The 18,051-nt window shown below is 36.0% G+C and overlaps 1 protein-coding gene across 2 annotated transcripts in view; it reads left to right on the top strand.

The window, feature by feature from the left end:
* The window catches only part of LOC134531392 (furin-like), a 158,438-nt gene that overhangs the window by 117,926 nt on the left and 22,461 nt on the right, over positions 1 to 18,051 (top strand). For both annotated transcript variants that reach the window (XM_063367096.1, XM_063367095.1), the window contains exon 3: positions 5,031 to 5,141. In XM_063367096.1, coding sequence (XP_063223166.1) covers positions 5,031 to 5,141 — 111 coding nt within the window. The remainder of the gene's footprint in view (positions 1 to 5,030; positions 5,142 to 18,051) is intronic.

Here is an 18,051-nt window from a genome sequence, read left to right as displayed (position 1 = left end):
TGAATATTAGTTTTTGAATAGTTATGTAAAATTAATTTAAAATTTAGTGACACTCATCACTTGAAAACAAACATTAAAATTCCAACATTTTATTATTAATTCTAAAATAGCCTATTCATATGTAATACCAATTTTATATTTTGATACAAGTGAGCTCACTATGTGGTGAAATACAAGCTACACTGTATCTATCCTTATAATTAAGAAAAAAACCTACACACTTTGACACACATACACACACCAACACATACATGCGATTCACACCAAATTTAACACTGTGCCATAAAGTTCAACGTAAAATACTATTGAGTTCGGGCATAATTTGCTGCAGTGAAAAGACGTAGGATTAAATAGAGTTGAAGTAAACTAAAAAAAGTAAGTGGACTATAAGTTGAAAATTCCAAGTGTATGCTTGGTCTTTTTGTTGGTGAAGAGAGATGTAGTGCGACAAACACAGCAGCGGAAAGCAATTATCTTTTTTTTTTTTTTTGCTTTCGTTTAGAAATACCCTGCCTCTGTGAGGCAACCACGCTTCAACGAATGTAATGAGCCAGAATTGCTGCAAAAAGTACTTGTTGTTTAATGCGGTTACCTGTAGCGTAGTTCGAGAACATTTTGTAGTGAGTTAAAGTGATTCGGTGCAGAAGTGATGAACGCTTTACAAATATTTTTGAGGGAACAACTGAGAAGCTATGATGCTCGTACCTGGCGCTTTTAGCGACAGACATGTTGCAGTAACAGCATCATTATTTTGGTTACATGGTATCTTAAACTGGAAGTTGACTTGCACTGTTGGTATTTATTTGTTATATGAGTTATGATTGGTAAATGCTATTTTGTCATTGACCGGTACTTTATCAAGTGCATGAAAGTATTTTGAAGCAACACGTTTTTTCAGCACAAATGCCAATAGTATTTGCAATAAAAAATTTTTCATAGTATTTGTTGTTAGTGTAAAGATTTACAATATAACAGGCTCAACACTTTAAATAACTATTGTATTAAAGAAATATGAATATTTTTCGAAATTGCGCCAAGTCAGCTATGGAAGTTAAAGTAAAAAAAAATTAATTTTGTGGTCAATAGTAAGTGATCATTTCGAAAATGTTATTAACACCTAAAAGAAAATGAATGCACCTAGTGTATGATTATAAAATAACTGATATTAAATCTCAAACAACCGCTATACAGGTAAACGAAACAACACATGTGCTCAAAATTCATGTGATATAATCTCAAATGGGTAACACGTCTTTATAGTAACCGCTATATTTATTTTCTCTGTCAATAGTCCCAATTTCCAATATTAAAGTTTTTTTCCCACAAAATAAATTTTCCTAAGCCACATTCCTCAAGGTTGTAGCATTTTCCAGTGGGAAGCTAGAAACAAGAACTTGAAACGACCAAAATTTAAATGGAGGAGGGGGATTTTTATTCAGATATTTCATGCAGCAGCCAGAATTCTACATACTAAACAACACGCAACATTTGACGTAAGCTTTTGAACATACGCCATTGCTAAATTGTGTTTAGCAATGGCGTATGTCCAAAAGCTTACACCAAGGCATGCACTCCCATTGCACAAATCTTTCAAAGATAATAACACGCAAGATGTCCTCCAGTTCTCCAGTTGTCGAAGACGAGGCCAATGACTCCAGAGATTCAGGACGAGTGGCTGGTGACTGGGGCGCGATATGTCGGGAAGCCGATCCCGCAGCACATTGTCTGCCGAAAGCTGACCCCTACAATCAAGTCACATATAGTTTAATCACACCAGATTAAACGTAAATAACCTCGCACATGATATTGCATTCATAGTGTCCGATATTTGTTTTTGCGCTCATCACAGATAAATGTATAACTGTTGATGACCGTAATCCCAATATTAAATTAATTTTTCAGGGATCGGTTCTGTCACTGCGTAAATGTTTGATGAATGTGATTTTCAGATAAAGTCTGGCTTGGAATCGGATTGAAGGATTGACGTTTAATAATTTTAACTTATTTAGCTTTGAAAGCGTACACGTAACGTAAATCCCCATACGTGGGGGATAATTAGGTGTAGGGACACCTGTATTTCGCGATTTCATTTCATGTCAAGGTATTTCACAAAACACTGTAGCTTTTTCTAAGAGTCATGGCAAATTGTGAGTGTTTTCTGCTACACTTATTTTTTTGAAAAAAGTCTATTCTGGCTTAATAAACTTGTTAACATTGATGCCTGTCATAAAAAAAATTCAAACGTAATTATACGGATACATGTTGAGTATAGTTTATGAACGGTTCACGCATTACTGGAAAAAAAAAAGCATGTTTACAATTTTACACATCTTTTTGTTGTCGCATCGCGTCCATCGCGTTGTACATACGCAACTCTGAAAAATAAATGTATGGTAAAAAAAGCTATAGTAAAATAATCTCTTATCTTTCTTTATTCTTTTTTCTAAGCGCTCTAATGGCTTTCGATAGTTTTGTTCTTTGGTGTACTCTGCTTGGTGGAGGTTTCTTCGGCATTTTATTCCTGAATAAATCTCACGCTTACAACCAAAAAATATCTAACTAAATCACTGTGCTAAATAATAACAGAGAATAACCATTCAATTATACGCCGAGCTAGACCAAACACGTTCTCTTATCTACTGAAAATGAATACGTTGACCTTCATATCATTTTCGCGCGAAATCCTGTCTCCCCTTCGTAAACAGCAAGACAGCTGTGTCAGGGTGGGAACTAGAGAAAGAACTGGCTGCAAAAAGTTGGGGAAACTGTCGCAAGGTGTCACTACTGTCCAGCGCGCTCCATAATTTCTCGTATCCGAGCTTGCACGCTGCTCAAACTTCTACAGCTACATTTTTACTTTAGGTCCGACTGCAATAAGCTTAAGACTAAAATAAAGTCAATCATTCAGCCGACAGATATGTTGGCGTTTGAATTACAAATGAAAACGCGAATGTTATTAAATTCGCAAATGAATATCACGCAATTTCGTAACAGCTCATTTATTAAAATTCAAACTGTAAATACGTTAAATTAATAATGATTACAGATAAAATAATGGTCACAGTCATATCTCCCGTGTCTGAAAATTTATCTGCGAAAGTTTTACCACTGAATTCTTTATAGTTTTTTAATAAAGCTTGAATTTAAAAAATTCCCGAAAATCAGCAATAACTTAATTAAGATAAAAAAATAAAAAAAATAAATTTTACACCAGAATGGTTCAAATCTTCTCTAGCAGCTGAATCATTAACAAATATATTGTTTTTTTTTTTAATACGATGCTGGTGCACCAATTCCCTATAAGTAATGGCGAGAAAATGAAAGAAAACTTTAAGTTGGTGTGAGAGATCCCACTTTAAGAGTTGGCCAATCCAACTAACAGCTATTTATATTTCTAAAACGGCGAAAAACTGCTTCCAAAATGCGGTTTGTGTACACAAATTCACCTTTCAGCTGCACGAAGCAATAGTTATTATCCACGTTAAACCAAAACATAATTTTTAAGTACCTGTGAACAGACTACACAGTGTGCATACCACCTTAGTATATTTATACACCCATACACTACACAAGATTTCACATTTCTTCATATCTCATCAAAAAACTAAACTAATCCTACTAAACACAGTGCAACAAATGTAAAATGTTTTGGTGTCATCTTAGACTTGAGTCAGTTTTGCTCGCCTGTTGCTACTCCACTGATTATCACCTCAATGGGTGAAAACACATGTGGAGTTATAATTGTGTTGAGTGTTACAAAAAAAAGTGCTGAGAGCTATAAAGTTTTAAGACTGGAGTCCGTTTTTTCACTGTGGTTTCCTAGAATGAAGATGAAAAGGGTTCTCGGTAAATATAAACTATCATGAATTTTTAATTCCTACGTTTTAAAACAAATTTTTTGAAATAATATCTTAGTGCAGCACTTACTTAAAATTGCAAAATTATTCGTTTCATACGTGATTATTTTCTTAGGGTAGTTCATGACATATTGTTTGGTAGGTTGGGGCTAAATCATAAAAAAGTGTAAATAATATCTACGTATGGAGAAATATTCTGAATTATGAATTATAGATTAATTTACAGTTAAACCAAACAAAATTGCAGTAAGGCTTAAGTTATTTTTATTGACATATATTTGTTAATAAGTATTTGGAACACATTCTGCAATGGAAAAAAAAAATTCCAAGTAACATTGGTCTGATTACTGACAAATAATTTAATCATTGCAGTGAAAAATCTTCTCGCCGACTGTCTACGGAGTTTGGAAAAATAACGTTGAGTAAACACCAGCTGCAGTGGAAAGGTACGGTATGGTGGCATGGCAATAGAACAGTTTCCAGCCCTGCAAAATAACCTCCTTACGTGGATCATCGCTTCTTACGACTCCCGAGGGGAGGGGAGCGTTATTCTAAGCACAGAGGATAATTGTACGGACCCTGAGCGTGCTCAAAGAGCCCATTCGCCATTCCATACTAGCTCATTTACACATTTTAATTTCCACGGAAAAGGCCAAAACGGGGCTCACTTTCAAATACATGCTCGCCACGGCGAGAATCAATTTTTTTTTCCTTCACGCAATTATTTTTCGAGAAGCAATCAACCGTTGGTCTATATTTAGATTCCTTCAAATGATTATTAGAGTTTGTAATGAAGGTGAACTGATGACGTCAAAATTTATGAGTACTTTTTTTTTGTTTGCTCTGTTCTGGTTGCGGTGAATCCAAAATAGTGGTGGAAGCTGCAATTATCTGTTGAGGATTCTTCTTGGAATGGTGATTCTGCGGTTATGTGGCATTGCCTTCAGCGGTACGTTTGGTGAAAGGGATAGCCCAACACGCAGTCCCGTAACACGATTGAAAAATCCACGATGGTTTTGGGAATCGAAAGCCGGGGAGTTTTGCCCCACCTGGCAGAGCCCTATTGACCACTGAATTATTTAAGTGTTTTATACTGTAACTCAAATGTAAGATGTCACCAAGGGTTTTCGATGCCCCACCCGAGCCTGAGCTCTTCTTCGTGTTTGTTCCCAGGTGCACTGGGTCCAACAGCAACACGAGAAGGTCCGCAAGAAGAGAGACTTCTTCGTCGAACTGCAACCCGCAGCACCGGGTGTACTCCCCGCCAGGCGAGACACATACTCTGTGAGTAGATAGTTCATTCACCTTTGAACCATCACTATTGCGTAGTAATCTTCTGCTCCTTTCGGCGGTGGTGTCGAAAGAATCGATGTTATGTCACAGATACCGCTTTTTTTTGACGTGACGTCTAGTAAATCGATGAACGCCGGCTGCACGCACGAAAAACTGTCCCGTTACGCACATTGTCCCGTTACGGTCATTGCACGCTTGCGCCGCATCTATCTCTCTTCCACCCGATTGGAACAACAATCGATTTGATCTTTTTCGAGGCACATTAAACTTGAAACTCCCCCATTCGTTTCTTACTTTTCCTATCATCGACCTATCCTTAAAAGAAAAACACAGATTGGAAGAAGTTAAATAGCAAACATGTATAAAAGTTTTATTTAAAATAATATCTTCGTTAAAGTAATAAACATAAATATTTGAACTAATGAGTGCAAATAAAAGTAAATTTATCAATTAAATTGAAGATTTTATTTCACTTCTTCTTTGTATCCATACGAAATAGTGATAATTCAATAAAAATGATTCAATTTTATTCATAAAAGTATGCAATCATTTAATCAATGTTTTGTTATGACGTCACGTTAAACTATCGTCCGTAAACCGACTTTACAGACAACCAATTTTTTTTACATTTTTACATTTTTTTTACAATTTTTTCAATCTCTCGCTGAGCCCGAATCGACTAAAACTTCAACCTTATGGCAGATAATGTTTCCCAAAGAAGGTTAGAGAACTTTCTCTGAGATAATAATATATAAAATGGCGAAGAAATAAAAATAGGCACTACTTTGTTTTGAATGTATAATAATGAAGAAAATGCAGTGTGAAAACTTGAAAACTTACGCCGATGAACTGAAAACTGTAAATAATTACCGAAGAAAATTGTGGGTTGTAATTAAATACTGTACCATCTATTATTCCAACGCATTCCTTATGACCTAAAGGGTCGTCATCAAAGCTAACCTAAATATTATTAAACAAAGGTTTACCAGACGCCTTTTCTTACCCGGACACACTTACTAGCCTCGTTAACAGTCGGGGTGGGGTTTCTAGGAAACTTGCTACTGTACTCGTTTTTTAAAGCAGTGAAAAAAAAAGTACTCGTTAAACGTGACTGAAATATATTTTGTGAGAGCGATTTACTGTGATTGACGTGAGTGATATACATTTATGTGACACAAATATATTTCTAAAGTTTATTTTGCATTTCACTTGGTTCTTATAACATTTCAGTTTTTTCTTCCAAATTAATCATTTATTTTAAACTTTATCCCTGCTCAGATATCAGGCTATGACTGGTTAATTATTCACTAATATGCGATAACCATTTGTGCATAACCTAAATTATTTACCATAACGTTCCAATATCAAAAAATGATCTTTTTAATGTGTACACATCTTAGCTCTCGCTATACATCATTTGGTAGGAGTGAATTCGTGAAAATGGGACGGGAGTCGAAGAACGGAAATGTGGGACAAAGATGGCGGACCCACTTTTGACAAAAATCCTGTGTTAGTTATTTTCGTAAATATTATGGGACATGCTAAACATATTGGTGTGCCAAATGAGAATTTATGATAGTGAAACTACCATGGAATATACGTATTTGGTAAACTAAAATTGTTATAGTAATAAGTAATCTTAAGTTTGATAATACGTTATAAAATGGCATTAAAATGATTATTTTTGTTAATATAAATAAATATTTCGTGTATATTAAATTAAAGAGTTTATTATATTCATAATTTTTCAACGGGTGCATTTGGCACCTTACAACTAACTAGTGATACATATTATTTTCTAAAATCCCAATTGACTTAATAGCATGCTGGTATAACGCGGGTTTGTTAATAACATAAAGGACGTTGTTCAAATCTTTCAACTGTATTTTTTTTTCATTTTTGAAATAAAATACTATAACAATATTATATAATAGTAATGTCAATAATGTTAAGGTTTGTTTTAAGAAGTATTTACATACTGATTTCAGTCGTTTAAGCAAAATCAAATTTGCAAAACTTTAGTGCTAATGATACGTGTTTAAAATGTTTTAAGGATAATATTTTATTAATGCCATATATGTATAACTTCTGACGCATGCGGAAACTTTATAGTATTAACTGTTTAGTGAATTAATAAGACGGGAAGTATGAATTTGGTTGTTACCGAGGCTATATGTTTAAACATCATTGGCGAGTTCTGATTCTATTAAGTTTTTTCTTTTTTTCATTTGCCGTTCGCCTGGTAATCCTACTTAAAACTAACATATTTACGGCAGAATTATCATGAAGGAGGGTATTTGTGTAAACATCGAATCTCTAGCCATATAGCCAAAAGTTTCAGCAAAAGCCATCTTTTACGGAGCTTACCGGAGAGATTAGCATTAGCCACCTGAGAAAGTTTGGCCAAGTTGTAGATGTGGTGGTTGTTCCTACAATACTTGAGATAAGGGATTTTGGGGTGCATTGAAGTTTGAGAATATCAGAGGTCATGCGACTGCAACTTCTAGATCTCTCGTCGTAGCATCTTGGAAATAATTAAAAGAGCTCTAAGAAGGTACGGCTGATAATCCTGTCCCTTAAACAGAAAAAAATATTATCCATACTTTTACTAGTTGCCAATAAATAGTTTGTAATGCTACAAGAAAATATGTGTTAATAATAACAACATAAGGCTAAAGTTTTTTTTTTCATTTACAAAATACGTTTTTCAAGATAATATAGAGAATTTATTACTAAAAATTGGTACATAATTTTATATTTGCATTAATGTTTCATTGGAGCATATTTTTTCAACAATGGAAAAGATAATCTAACATTACATAATTTGACTGTATTTTGTTTCATTATGCGTAATAATGTGCGCAGTTAATACTGGAAAACTATTCAGGGAACGGTTTACAAATAATTTTAACCATTGGAGGTGCTGGAACATTAAGAAGCACAAATTCCCGACTTATATCCCAGTATTAACTGCGAACACCGTTTTGTAGTTATACAGTTGTTTTCACGTGAATGTACAAATTTACAAATATCTGTAATTTTACATAAATATTTCTGTTCCAATTTATATTTTAAAAAATTGGTTGTCTGTAATGTCGGTTTATGGACGATAGTTTAACGTGAAAACGTTATAAAAAACATTGATGAAATGATTGCATACTTTTATGAATAAAATTGAATCATTTTTATTGAATTATCACTAATTTTTTATAGATACAAAGATGGAGTGAAATAAAATCTACAATTTATTTGATAAATATACTTTTATTTGGACTAATTAATTCAAATATGTTTATTACTTTAACGAAGAGATTATTTTAACTATAACTTTTATACATGTTTGCTATTTAACTTCTTCCAATCTGTGTTATTCTGTTATATTATATTAAGGATAGGACGATGATAGGAAAAGTAGGAAACGAATGTGCCTCGAAAAAGTAAAATCGATGGTTGTTCCAATCGAGTGGAAGTGAGATAGATGCGGCGCAATCGTACAATGAGCGTAACGGGACACATCGTAACGGGACAATGTGCGTAACGGGACACTTTCGTGCGTGCAGCCGGCGTTCATCGATTTATTAGACGTCACGTCAAAAAAAATTTTTTTTGAAGTGTAGGTACGTAAAGTTGTAAAACTTTGAAGTCAATTTTGGTTCATTTGGTGTGACGTGTTATCATCATTCGATAACCTGTTTTCTCTGCTTCGAAAGAAACTTCTTCTCTGTCGGCACGGGTCGGGAAGAGTTATCTTTGATGGGGGTCGAGCGAGGGACCTTGTTAACTCGATCATGTTTCCGTACGCTGCGCTGGTAAACAACGACAGATAAAGTTCCACAAACCTCCTCGGTGGGGGGGGGGGGGAGAGAGAGTGGAGGAAGTTAAACCTCTTACCTGCCCTGGTAACCGGATTAGATTCTCTGAGCGCCTCGGGACACAAGCGGGATTGGTATGTACGATCGCAACCCCAAGCGCCGCGCCGTCCAAACACCACACAAAACACCACACCAACACCACACCAACACCACCAACAGGCACGATCGTGGTCTTAACTTTTCAGAGAAACCTTACGATTGATTTTACAGCCAAGCTTTTTTTTCGGCGAACGAATTCAAGCAAGAATTATCGGAGGCCATTCCACTACAAGTTCATAGTTCTTTCATTGTAGCATCTTGAATATAACGTGCTGTGATGATTGGTAAGCCTGTCCGTTAGGAAAAGTTGCAAAACGCTTAAGGGCCACGCCTACCCGGGCACACACACGGGGCGCAGATCTTCAGGAAAAACCACGCGATTTACAAACTGCTCAAGATATCCAAGTTTGGTCTGTTTACGAAAAGCATTTAAGAGTTCGCTGAGGGCCGGAAGGAACTTTTGATTCAGGATTAATGTTTTAAACCGCGTTTTTAGAAGCGTGAAAATGGGTAAAAGTCTTGTTTTCAGAGTAATTTTTAGGCGTACAACAACCGGTGCATATTCTTGAAAGCACTTAAGGGACTTGCATTACACCTTTATCTTCATTTCTCTGCGATCAAATGTTACCGTCACCGCTCAAATTTCACAGTTTTCCTGTGACGACGAGAAGAGAGCGCGTCAGTTCAGAGCCTCGCGCTTAGAGGCGACACCACGCTAGAAATACCAGCGAGCGTGGCGCTTATCATCACGCTTCTCTAACATACATACATACCGACCAGACGGAGTCCTTAAAAGCCAACTTCTTCGATAACTTAGACAATGCACCTAAAATTTTTCGCGAATTATAAAAACGCAGGCTGGAATCAGGTGGCGATAATTGGAAACATTTGGGTAGTCTGAAATTACGTTATAGGTAACGAGTAGGTATATAAAGTATGTCCTGGGACACCGGCTCACGGCTGGGGATTCAGGGATTCGAGGCGGCCATCTTGGATTACGTCACTTCCGGCGGCCATCTTGGATTACGTCACCTCCGGTGGCCATCTTGGATTACGTCACTTCCGGCCGCCATCTTGGATTACGTCACTTCCGGTGGCCATCTTGGATTACGTCACTTCCGGCCGCCATCTTGGATTTGACTTTAACCTTTGACCCCGACGACCATTTTGTTTTCTAGAACATTCCACCTTATTATGACGTCATGTCCGCCATCTTGAAAATCCTTATTTATTATCCGATTTTAATTTAAAAAAATAAAAATTAATAATTTAATTTTAATTAAATGTTACAATTATCTAGCACCACACTCCTATACATTACGTTTACATCATCGAGCGCCCCACTCTTCTACATTATGATTACATCATCGAACACCCCACTCATCCCTGTCGCAATTTTTCGTAACACCACCATCTTTAAAATAAATTTATTATAAAAACAATAATCTAAACCATTATCGTCTGCTGGAGGCAGCCATCCTGGATTCCGCCATATTGATTTCATCCGATGATGTCATCACCATCCTAAAGCACCTTAGTGTATGTAAGGCCGACTTTCTATCCCGTACCAATGTTGTTATGATCCTTATAGACCATATAATCCTCAGTCATTTTGTTGTTGTGACAACCATTTATTCTTAAAGGCATAATCATTTACAGGTTTTAACTAACATATATGTTATTATTTCATTGCTGCGGATGCGATAGTTAAAGTAATTATAATTTTAAAAAATATAAATTTATTACTCCATCTTAGCGGACCAGAAATTTTTCAGAGTCCGTGTTTTGCGTACTCGTGTTTAAAAGCTGCATGGAAGCAGATATTTTTATGTTTATGTATAATTACATGATCATTTTACGCTATCAAATTAAGTTTAAGTACCTTGAGGAATATAGGGTATGAATTAAAAAAGCGGTATGTAGGTAAAATTATATTTATTGAAATACAGCTAGACCTTCCTCCACACTCGAACAGGCATGCTCGACATAGCTTTCGTGTAAAGACATGTGTCTTTTTTAGTATATCTCCCGTATCTGATACAACTGAAGCCTGCTCCTAGCCGTCTACAGTTTTATGACACCCCTTCCCCCCACGTCCTCCTTGACAGACCTGTCCGAGAACGTGCTCCCCCGTGACGTACACCCTCTGACGTACCTACTCCTGCCCTGTCACAGCCCTTCAACGTCCCTAATAGCCCGAGCCTGTCACCACACGATCCTAGCCTCCTAAGTACCACCCGCAAGTGCTCCGACGCTAAAGAAAAAGGTTTATACAGTACGGAAATAAATAAAACAATTATTTAAAACATGTATTTATTAAACGTAAATATTACAATACATAAAAATGTACAATATTATAATTTACAAAACATCAGTAGTTTTTATCCAGCTGTTTTCAGATTTATCAAAACCTAACCACTTCACAAACAAACTATCATCTTTACGTCTTATTACTTTTTCTACTAAATAATCATTCGGGTACTTGGTAGGTTGAATTTCTTCCTCGTAGAATCCACCACGTATCGGTGAACCTCGTAAATCTTCCAAGTAGTAACATCTCGGACGGTAATTACGTATTTTAAAAATACGAAAGATCTCAGTCGACCAATTAGGAGTGTAACCTTTCTCAAATGTACGTTTATATTTAGAAATGCGTACAAATTCCCCAACTTGGGCTTTTGGCTTTTTAAACTCTAGTTTATTTATGTTAGAATAAATCGTTTTCAGGAGCGAGTTGTCTTTTACATCAGTCGGAGCCATACCAATTGTTCGATGTTTTCTGCTGTTATATTCATTTAATAATGACGGTAACATATCAATCCACTTATAACTGCCTTTTGCTGTGAACTCCCTCCACATAGCTTCTTTTAAAGTACGATTAAAACGTTCGACCACTCCACCTTTTATCTCGGTGAACGTAGAATAATGGTTGATTCCGTGTTTTTTCATAAGAGCGCGAAATTTACTATTATAAAATTCCTTTCCTGCATCAGTCTGTAAGTTCTTAGGTACGGAACTTAATTTTAAAACGCGCTCCATAGCTAAAGTCACATCATTGGCGTTTTTACTTTTTACAGGCTCTGCCCACGCTCGTTTAGAATAAACATCTATAACAGTAAGAAGATACTTATACCCACCATTCACTTTAGAATAAGGAATCATTTCAACCAAATCGGCCTGAAATAAGTCTAAAAGCCCTAATGTCAGAATACTTCGTCTAGGAAAAGTACGTCGCGCAGGCCTATGTAACTCCTTTGCAATGGCTCGACGGCTCATTTCGAGATGTATCCGTCTTCCTGTAGTTCTTCAAGTATAGATATTATTTCGTTTTGATGAGAAGTATTCCCTGCTTCTTTAGAAGCTAGCAGCAAGCGGAGACGATTTACCAGCTCATTCGGGTCATTCCAAAATATGTAAGACAGTTTTTTATTATCAAATAATTTACTAACTAATCCCGATCCTGTTACAGTACCTACTTCAGGGAACATTTTAGATATGACATCGTATTTTATATGATTCTCATCTTTAAACGAATTAGTTTTCGAACAGTTATTTTTGTAATGAGCACTTGTAGTTTTCAACATTTGCTTATATCGATCTAAATCTTCATTAGTATATCGCTGAGGATCTTTAAGAAATAGCAAATCATAAAGTCCAGGTGTCCCGGTCGTAGTAAATCCTCCTACTTTAATATTATCACCTGGTAAAAAATGCACTTCTAATTTTCCCATATACCACTTCTTATTACGTTTAAAAACACCATAAGTAGGATCACCTTTGCGTGAAGTACATGACAAGTATGTAGAAGCATTTTCTGACGAACGTATTTTTTTATGCTGTACTAAATATGAAATAGGAACATCTTCTTCGTTTACGTGTACGATCTTCCGCTTTCGACGTAAGATTTTAACAGGTGGTTTTTCTTTAGCTTCAGTTAAAACTTTCTCAGTTTTAACAAGGGTAGGAGATATGTTTTCATGTTTTATATTATCTAAGCGCGAAGTAATTGGCTCGAATATTCTTTCATTAATAATATCACAACCTAATTTTTCCTTCTTAGCAAGTAAATATTTTTCACGAATACTCTTGATTATATCATGCAGCTCTTTCGTAGATTCAGACATGGTAATACAGTGCGGCTTAAACTAATCATCGTCCATTTATATACCTTTTATGAGACTTACTTTCTTCCCTTTTGAGGTAAAAGTTTAGAATCTTGTAAAGGCTTATTAGCCACATATTTTTCCAACTTATCCATGCGAACACTCATTTCGGACAGAAACTTTTCATGTAAATTCATAAAACCTTTTTCAATTACAGGTTTCATTTCATCATTTTGTTTAAGTATCGTTTCACGCATGTGTTCGCAGTGTCTAAATAATTCGTCATCATGACTCAGAGCCAATATTTTCTCATTTAAGTCATCCATTACAATTTCAAGTTTTTTGGTTAGAATTTCATCAAACACATTTCTTATGTTAGTAAACAAACGTTCAAAATTTTCATTTTGTTTTTCATTCGTAGAGTCCACAACTAGTTTCAGCCCTTGTAGTGTTTGTGAGTTTATTTCCTGCACGTACTGTTTAGTGCTAGCATCGTTAGAATGTACAGGCTGCCCTAGATTGCGTAATAATTTACCATTTGCCGACAAGTTCCCATCTCGCATTTCTGTAATACTAATGTTTTCACGCACGCGTTTCATGGCACTATGTCCGAACTTACTTATGGAGTCAGTCATCTCTAACAATATACTGATCCAATTGCCTTCTGAAACGTCCTTTATATAGTGGAAAATCCTTGAAAATCGAGAGGAAACCGTACTTATCACTCCAACACACGGAACACATTTGTTTAAACTCGTTAAATGACATATCGCTCGAAATGTGGTCTTCGTATGCATGTTTAAGGTTTAGATCATCCATTTTGAATAGAATAATAATGTTCGCATTATCTCTTAGAAGATGTTTCGGTATTCTGGAGTATGTTTGACACAAGTATATGCAATCTACGTGCGAGTGTCGACCCCTTGAAAAGTATCTTTGAATATTTCCCTGCTTTTCGCTAGCCACATCGTCAAAAATAAAAACAGAGTTATGTTTAGCTTCTTCGGGGGGAATGATTGCATCGTTATCGCTATAAGGATAGTACCCCATACCATCAATAGATTTTAGTATGTAACCGAGCCGTACATATTTAGGCTGTTGTAAGGATTTCGAGTAAATGTAAATGTTTTGAAAACGTAAACCATTCGGATGTTCTAGCAAGCTCATGAGCACACACGTTTTCCCGCACCCAGAGGGCCCTGCAATGATACATCTTACAGTATTTGGAAGTAAGCTGCCATGTCTACAATGTAGAGCACTACTATATCTTTTGTCGACTTCTGATATTTTCACAGGTAAAGTTAAATTAGGTTTTATAATTTTCATACCGCACCCTAAACTTTCAGTTATTACTTCATCAATGTTTGAAATATGATGATTAGTATTTGAGACATGAGTGTCAGAAATACTACACTGCTTTTGCTTATCCGTACAAGTAATACTATGTTTTCGCAAGTTACTAACTCTCTTGAATTCGCGGTAACATTTAGGACATCGAAACACGCGGTACGAATAATTTTTTAAACACACGTGTTTTTCATGATGGGAAGCATTCTGTTTTAAACCAAAACATTTCTTACAGTATTTACACAAGTAAAACATTCTGACTCAGGTGATGTAACTACTTCAACAATTAGTTTGCAACTGATCGACACAGGTATATAAGGACCTGTATTTATATGTTTTCCTTCAGTAAGTTTCAATGACTTGTGAGAGTAAGTCTAAACTTGGTGGCGGATTAGTTAATAGTTTGATAAACAAACTACCATTCGAATTACACATTCCAGGTTATAACTACTGTGGCCGGGGCACGAAATTAGCTAAGAGACTTAGGCGAGGAGATAAAGGTGTAAACAGACTCGATAATTTTTGTAAAAACCACGACGTTGCATATAGTAAAAGCGTTGATTTAAAAGACCGGCACGAGGCTGACAAAATCCTATCGCAGGCAGCGGAGAATTTGTACAAGGCAGGCGATACTAAACTAGGCGAAAGGCTAGCTTCATTTGCTGTTTCGAAAATCATGAATTCAAAAGTGAAACTTGGTATGGGACTCAAGAGAAAACGAAAAGTCAAAAAAAATATTAAGAAACGAGTCAAGAAGGGCGGATTCTTACCATTTCTTCCCGCTATTGCCGCACTGGCCGGGTTGGTCGGTGCAGGAAGCGGAGTAGTTAGGGCAATTAATTCGGCAAATACCAATAAAAAAACTTGGAAGAAGCCAGACGCCACAACGAGAAGATGGAGGCACTGGCTGTAGGTTCAAAAAACGGACAGGGAATGTTTCTACGTCCATATACAAAAGGAGGCGGGAAAATAAAGAAAAAACCGCGAAAAAACAAGAAGTAATAAATTCAATATCGACTCGCGCATTATCAAACGCGGAATTAATAAAATACGCCCATAAACTAAAAATCAAGAACTTTAGAGGTGTGTTTATGAGAGATGGACTTCCATTAAAACCTAATGTTAACGAATCCTCGATTGTTAATTTAGATAGTAAAAGTAACGAAGGTACTCACTGGACGGCATATGTGAAACGAGGTAAAAAAGTAATTTACTTTGATAGTTTCGGGGATTTAAAGCCTCCAAGAGAACTCGTAATTTATTTAAAAGGCGTAAAAATATCATACAATTACAATAGGGAACAAAATTTTAACTCTGAAATTTGCGGAAAACTATGCTTAATATTTCTGTCGAAATATTCGTGAAATATTTCATGTAGCAGCCGCAGACAGTCACCAGTGTGTCGTCACCAAACCTTACGTGAAACATCTGCGCGACTAATGATAGTCTCCACAAACTGGGGTGCGCATTCCGCAACTCTGACGTACACGAAATACGCACACGTTCCCCAACGAGCTGTGACACGCCAGGAGGTTATTTAACGACCTCTCTAACAACTTTATGCAACCACAGCTTGCTACTTTATTTCCTAGAGTGCTGTGATACTTTGAAAACTCTACAGGTAAAACTTTTCACGTGTAAAAAAGTATATAAACAGCTGCATGTAAATTTATTAGTCAGTTAGTTACAAACATGAGTATTACGGCGATATTGTCTGGCACGAGCAGCGAATTAAGTTCTATATTCTTTCCACCAATACAACTGTACGGAAACTGGTCAGTTACGCTGACGGATTTACAAACTTTTAATTCTATAGCTAATGTCGACGAAACGAATAATGTTTTCAGATACAGACAGTCTGATGAAAACAATTTTAAAGAAATAAAAATACCCGTTGGATGTTACGAAATTAGCGATATTGAAGATTACTTAAAAAATATTTTACAACCGAATGAAACAATAATTCTTACCGGGAATATAAATACCATGAAAAGTATTTTAGTTAGCAGTTGCGATATAGATTTTGAAGGTCACAGTAGCATAGGATCGCTTTTTGGCTTCGAGCCTAGAATATACGAGTCGGGGAAAGTTCACGAATCTATTAATTCAGTAAATATTTTACCAGTAAATGTTGTTCGAGTAAATTGCAATTTGGTGGGGTCTTCCTTTTTAAACGGTAAACCAACTACAACGATACACGAGTTTGGAATAAATGTTCCTCCAGGCTACCGTTTGATTGAAATACCAAAAACTGCAATCTATATTCCGGTGATAGTTAAGTCAGTCAGTGAAATAACAGTTCAGCTCGTAGATCAAAACGGAAAACCAATACATGTTAGAGGAGAACAGATTACTTTGAGACTGCACTTGAAGAAAGATGGGAATTAATTTTAACAGAAAGTATAAAAGCGCGAACATAACTAAGAAAATAGTTAGTTTGCGAAAGAAGGTCAGAGGGTTAACAACTACTAATCAGACCTTTCTACGCGGTCTAGGATATAAAGTAAGCAAGTATGGAGTCAGAAATCCTCAATCTTAATGAGGGGGTTAGCTTTGATGATTCAATCACAAAGTCGGAGATACATAGCTACTCTCCTTATATTTCAGGACCGTATTTACAATCTTCCGAAGTTATAATAACTATTCAGAACGAAGATGTGTATACTCTTCCGAGTCAGTCTTTCATTCGAATAAGAGGTGTGCTTTTAAAGAGTAATGGTCAACACCCGACAACTACACAAATCATTCGAAATGGTGTTCTACACTTATTTTCTAAAATATCATATAATTTAAATGGGATCGAACTTGATTCTGTCAGGGATCCCGGAATTACAAGTACTATAAAGAATTATTTAAATCTTACGAGGAATGAATTGTCTGTAGCAAAGATGTCGGGTTGGGGTATCGAAGAAAATTTCAAAGTAGCTGTGTACGAAGGTGGTAGATTTGAAATTTGCATACCGCTAGCCACAATCCTAGGATTCGCAGACGACTACAAACACATCATAATAAACTCGAAGCAAGAACTAGTATTTTCTCTTGCAAATACATGGAATAATGCCGTACTAGCAGCTGAAGAAAATCCAGAAAATATGATTTTATCATTATTAACAATCGAGTGGATGATGCCACATTTGGAGGTTAAAACTCAAGAACGAATAAGACTGCTAAAGTTTGTAGAAAAGGGGAAAGATATTGAAATTGCTTTTAGATCGTGGTCGCTGGAAAGCTATCCGAGTTTACCTCAGTCACATAGCATAAACTGGAACGTGAAATCTACGTTTGGATCAGAGAGACCGCGATTCATTATATTAGGTTTTCAGAAAGAGAGGGAAAACACGATAACAGCCGATAAGTCTATTTTCGACCACGTTAATATAAAAAATGTTAAAGTGTTTCTCAATTCTCAGGCATATCCCTACTTGGATTTAAATGCTAATTTTAATAATGGTTTGTTCCTAATGGCGTATCAAATGTATTCAAGATTTCAACAAGCATATTTTGGTAGACAAGCATCTGCTACACTTGACCCGGAAAAAT

The sequence above is a fragment of the Bacillus rossius genome, chromosome 3 (assembly GCF_032445375.1).
Source record: "Bacillus rossius redtenbacheri isolate Brsri chromosome 3, Brsri_v3, whole genome shotgun sequence".
Lineage (NCBI taxonomy): Eukaryota > Metazoa > Arthropoda > Insecta > Phasmatodea > Bacillidae > Bacillus > Bacillus rossius.
Note: the sequence above shows the minus strand (reverse complement) of the source record. Positions and strands in the feature narration are given on the sequence as shown.